At 44.1% G+C, this 6,000-nt stretch overlaps 1 protein-coding gene across 2 annotated transcripts in view; it reads right to left on the reverse strand.

Moving 5' to 3' along the window:
* The window catches only part of ccbe1 (collagen and calcium binding EGF domains 1), a 41,907-nt gene extending 36,139 nt beyond the window's left edge, over nt 1–5,768 (reverse strand). For both annotated transcript variants that reach the window (XM_029253119.1, XM_029253118.1), the window contains exons 1-2: nt 5,522–5,768; nt 5,204–5,284 (exon numbers count right to left, since the gene is read on the reverse strand). In XM_029253119.1, the coding sequence (XP_029108952.1) occupies nt 5,204–5,284; nt 5,522–5,628 (188 nt within the window). In that variant the 5' untranslated portion in view covers nt 5,629–5,768. The remainder of the gene's footprint in view (nt 1–5,203; nt 5,285–5,521) is intronic.
* Between the last annotated feature and the right edge of the window lie 232 nt (nt 5,769–6,000).

Genomic DNA, 6,000 nt, shown 5'->3' on the forward strand with positions numbered 1-6,000 from the left:
CAAGTTGCGGCCCAGGCCTTTTTACCGTTGCCCACCCCCCAACCAGAGTACTGCATCTCCCCTCTGGCTGACCTCCCTGGTTGTGCAACCAGACAGCTCTGGGACATACAGAGTGCAGCTGCAGGAATGGTTTTTAACTTCTTTAAATGATCATATTACTTCACTCCTTACACTGCCAGTAGTGTCTCACACCAGGTATAAAGAATCTCTGTAACTCCTCACTACGTACTTCTAATACCCAATTAATTTTTACTGTGTTTTAAAGAGAACTGCTCTACTCCACAGCCCCTCACAGGTGAAATTAGTTACGTACAGCAGTCTGAATCGCTGAAACACTAGGCTGAAGGGTCTCCTCATCAGTCAGCGCTTTTGCTGTAACACAAAGTACAAAAGAACAGCGAGCAAAAGCCGGTGATAAATTAATTGCAAAATTTATACGGGCTTAGGGGACGGAGGAACATTGAAACGTGGGATTCCGAACCGTGATCTCGGTGTGCCGAAGCGTGTGCCACTTTCTGAGCTTTCATTGAACCACTGATATCTTCAGTACCACGAGAGCTTACTAATAATTAGTTCCTTTATTTGGTAGAGTAAAATACACACACAGTGGCTCTCTGCAAGCAGGACACAAAACTATGAGCTGTTATCCATTACCTCAACCTAAAATCACAACAGCACTGAACAATCTTCTCTTAAATAGGTTTTACTCCAAGCAGAACAGAAATAATGGCCGGTTTTGTTTATTCTAACGCGCTGAGACAATGAAAAGTGCACTATTCTACAATGTGCACTTTGAATCTGGGGTGAGGCAGGCGGCAGATTGCACAATAAATGGTAAAGGACCACCAGGATATTTGGAAGAATAACAAAGCAATAGTCGCCACATGCCATGTATTAATTATGGAGAAAGCACCAATTTTGCAAAAATGTCTAAGCTCTCCTTAGCTTAGTTGGGGGCCCAGAGCTGGAATACTGACATTTTATTGAGAACAGCAGCCACTGCTTTTGTGGAAAATTTCTGACCACACACACGGTCTGAAGCCACTTGGCCTGAGCAGGGCCGCGGCGAGCCGTAGCGTTACCCAGCAGCACAGGGCGCAAGGCTGGAGTGGGAGGGGACACACCCAGGACAGGACACCAGTCCATCACAAGGCACCCCAAGCGGGACTCAAACCACAGACCCACCAGAGAGCAGGTCCGGGCCGAACCCGCTGCGCCACCACGCCTGCCCATTTCTGACTAATATTGTGTACGGTATCAAAGCATCATGAGTCGAAAGCAACTGGTCTCATGAAGTTTGCAGGTAACACTTTATATTTCAACATGGAGCTTGACAAATAACCAGTCACCCAGTAAGGTGGGTAATCCCAATTTACATTTGTAGACTTCTCTCAAAAACAATTTGCAATGGTAAGCTACCTACAACTGCTTACTCTTTTTGTACATATGGGTAATTTTTATAGGAGCAATTTAGGGTAATTACCTCGCTCAGGGCTTTCAAAGTGGTGGGTGAGATTTGAACTGGCCGCCAGCAACTCTATCCACTCTGCAACTTTTATAAATACAACTACGCAATGGCACGCCAGTAATTTACCGAGACGGCATATATCGAAGACACAAACAGGCGTTAATGACATGGGGTGTTGAGACCTCAGGTGCCCCTGAATCTACAGTTCCTCATGAGACCTAGAACAGAATTATTACTGTGCTGTAATTACTGTGTAGCAGACACCTTTATATAAGGATTAGCTTACAATGCTGCATACACTACAGTGAACTCCCTGCAGTCATTCAGCCATCTGTACACAATGTAACGCAACACCCATATATGCTAGCGGAAAATTACAGTCACCAGTTCACCTGAAACACAAGTCTTCAGAAGGAAACCAGAGTACTCACAGGAAACCTGGCAAACACAGACTGAGCCCAAGTCCAAATCCACAGCCCAGGGGCTGTACGATACAGGACCCTCCGCCACACCGTTGTGTCACTCTCTTACTTTTAGACGCACTTACTTCGTAGTTTCTGCTGGATCGTATGCAGGAATGTCCAGTGAAGAAACACGGAAAACAGTACGATGTATTGGAAAAATACTGATTTCAGAAATCAAGGAGGGCTTATTAGTAACTGAATAATAGTTACAGCACATTATACTATGATCAACAGCATAGGGGAAAAAGTGGAAATTTACAAAACTCTAATTGCAGCTCCATATGGCTGCAAATACACATCTTAAAATCTTTTACTTTAGATGATTTCCAAAAAACCGGTGAATTCGAATAAAAACCATACCTTGGGCTATACATCATGCGCAAATCCAAAAAATGAAATCACTTGCACGCATTCCTCTACTGCCAAGAGAATTTTCTTAGAACGATAACATATTTGGGATGCAAGTGAAATGTACTGCCAAACTGAAAGAAAACGTGTAGGCAAGAACTTCAATACAAGGGCTGCCAGAAACACACACATTGACTGAAACTGCTTGTCCCGTACAGGGTCGCGGCGAGCCGGACTCTAACCCGGTAACACAGGGTGCAAGGCTGGAGGGGGAGGGGATACACCCAGGACGGGACGCCGGTCCGCCGCAAGGCACCCCAAGCAGGATTCTAACCCCAGACCCACCAGAGAGCAGGCACAGGCCAAACCCGCTGCGCCACCATGCCCCCTTTCTGCCAGAAACAGAAGAATAAAACTGATTTGATTAATGGCTTGCAGAATGTCTCTATGCTACCTGCAAACCCCAAAAGTATAAAAGAGTCATTAAAATTACACCCTTGTCTGGATCCCCTTAACTGGTAGGTGGGAGAGTGCAGAAGGAAAATAAAGCACAGTGCATTACTGAAGACATGGAAATTACAGCCTTATGTTGATCTATTTTATTACTAGGAGGAAGAGTGCAGAAAGAAAATGTTAAACAGAACAGTACTGAAGAGAAACTCTGGCAGGACTGGGATATAAACCATAGCTCTGAAGAGGCTAGATATCAAATGCCAGAGAGTCAGACCAATCAGCTGTACTGCCCACAATTTAGGCTGTTCACCCACCTTTTAAATGAAGGAAAAAGTCAGTTATGTTTCATCTGCATGTGTACGCACAGGCACTGGAGGTTCAGCAGAGCAGCTGCAAATAAGAGGTAAAATACATGTGCCCTCCAATTCACTCTTATTACGACTCACCTTTGCCAGAATATAGAAGGAAACGGTGTTACCATACACTGAATACAAATCAAGCACTATAAACTACTCGGGGGAGATGGTGGCTAGTTGAGCACATTCCATGATAGGGCAGGTGGTCAGTAAGTTTAATATAGCTTTGTTGAAATGTGCATTGTGAAACTGGATTTTTCCCAGATTAAAGCTGCTCCATCATTAATAAGAATGAGAAGAGGAGCAGGGGGGCATGATGGCACAGTGGCACAGTGGGTTTGACTGGGTCCTCTTCTGCAGTGGGTCTGGGGTTTGAGTCCTGCTTGGGGTGCCCTATGATGGACTGGCATCCTGTCCTGGGTGTGTACCCTCCCCCTCCAGCCTTATGCCCTGTGCTGCCGGGTTAGGCTCTGGCTCCCTGCAACCCTGCATGGGACAAGCGGTTTCAGATGGTGTGTGTGTGTGTGTGTGTTAGAATAGTAGCACTGTGGGAGGATGCAGTGATTGTTCCCTGCTCTGTAAAAAACCCAGCATCCTGATTATATTTTGGGTTACTATCCTGACCCTGTTATATGTGATTCGGCACATAATGAAATCTGTTTTGTACGACTGCACAAAAAAAGAGTACAGACAATAGCAGGTTTCCTGGCAATACTTTAACTTTTTTTTTTTTTTTTTTTTTTGTCTACTGCAGGCCTCCTGGGAAGTTTATCACAGAATGATTGTTTTGTCTGTTTGTCAAGATTTCTATGAATCATTGAAGGAAACTAAAAGAGACGCATGACCTTGGCTGTAGCAATGGTTTTGACACACAGCAACTCATCTCCTCGTCTGGCCCCGCAGACACTATTGCTTCAATACTTCTCTCAGACACCGTCTCACACGATTGTTGGCTGCATCTCAAAATGAGCACAGTTGTTGCGGATAAAATTATTTGACGATAAAATGATTTTATGATCATGTTCAGGACAATGATAGTAGCAATAGCAGTGGCAAGTGCCCTATTCCTTAGAGGAACAGCTCATCACACAAACTTGGGCCCATCCCTTCGCATTCAACGGATTAAATCACTTTGACAAAGGAAATCCTCTCTTTAAGGTGAAGGTTTACAACTCTAATGGTCTTGTAGATGGGAGAGTTTAGGACACTCCCTTGGGTTGGGTGCCGGATCCTCACAAACCCACTGCTACAAAGCCAAAAGCCCGCTCCATATGCAGACCCGGAGCCTTAAATCTGCGGTTTCAAAGTGCTTTTCAAAATTCTGGAAGCTTGCTACTGTGCGCTCTTCAGGGATTCCCTTGGGCAAAGCAATCAACACTTGTATGCACTGTTAGAACAAGCTTACTAGCAGTGCAACTCACCAAAATGATGACCCCTAAACTGTGACAGCATTGTTCATTGTCAGTACTACGTCCTTTTACGGTCAAGCCTGCCGGCTCATGACGGTGCTGCACCTTTTCCATGCCACAGCTTTGTCCTTTGTCCATTCCTTGGCTGCTATCACCTATGTTAAACTAAAAAATGAAAAAGTAAATAAACGTGGCACATGTAGCCGCTGTAGCTTCTTTACGAATACTGCCTTTCCATATGTTGTCAAGATTTTTAATGTTGCCTTTCTAGTCTTAGTATATAAATAATAAGTTAAATTTGAATTAATAAAATAAGACATTTAACGCAAGATATCATCACACGCCAACAGATGCAGCACTGAAAAAAAATCGGGTTAATGGAGAGAATTTCTGTTTTCATAAACAGGTAATCAAACTTAGTAAAACCGGATACAGAGACTTAATATTAAATAGGATTTAGATATTAAGAAACGAAATAAGAAAGGTTATGTATCACATGCTGCCAGATGTGTACCAGTGAACATCAATCTAACAGACAGAAGAGAATTTTGGATTCAGAAATAGGTAAGAAAAAAATTGTAATCTTAATTATAAAGGACAATTTAGTTTTGAAATCTGCATAATCTACTCACCTTTAATACATAGTAACCATTATGCAGATAGAGAGAGATAGATACAGATTCATAGATAGATAGATAGACGTACCTGTAGCACGTCGTTACCTCTCCAGTAGATTTCAGACACGGATATTTAGCTGTGACGACTTTATTTTCTGAACAGACCTCTCTGAAAAAAGGCACAATCTCAAAAAACACAAGAAAGCGATTTTCAGCAAAGTGACACAGTTACTTAGTTACACAGGCTCTACTGCACAAGAAAGAAAAGAAAACAAAAAAAAGCGCCGAAACTGATTTGTTTCGCTTCACGCTTGTTGTAACGGTGCACACATGATGACTCATGACATGATGATCATCATTCATGTTGCTCATCATTCTGCTCCTCAGCGGAGCTCGGCTCAAATACCTGTCTGCGTCACGCTCCTCTTCCCTGTACGTCCAGAGGAATCCACGCGCGAAGAGTGTGGAAATGAAGAGGATCCTCAGAGCGAGCCTTTCCTTCATGCGGACCATCGCCCCGGCTGGGTCGCGTCGCGCGGAGGGAAGGCAGCGCGGCTGTCGCGCGCGGCTCGTGCTGCGCTTCAAATTGGGCACGCGGCCCCCGCTGTCACCGATTGGCTCGCGCGCCTGCGGCGGCGCTCCGCGCTGCTCCACCGTGCGCCGCTCGCGTTTCTGAGAAATATTCCGTAACGTTCACGTCTCAGAACGTTTTCCTCATATTTTTTCTGCTTCTTATTTTTTTTTTTCTTAAATGCACTGCTCTCACAACGGCTAATGGGAAATTTGGCACTGATGACAAACGTTTTTTAACCATGACAAACTCATTTAAATGAATCATACATGCAACCTTTGTGAAATTCAGTGTTGTCAAGCAAAATGCTATGC

This window comes from Scleropages formosus, chromosome 6, assembly GCF_900964775.1.
Source record: "Scleropages formosus chromosome 6, fSclFor1.1, whole genome shotgun sequence".
NCBI classification, from domain to species: domain Eukaryota; kingdom Metazoa; phylum Chordata; class Actinopteri; order Osteoglossiformes; family Osteoglossidae; genus Scleropages; species Scleropages formosus.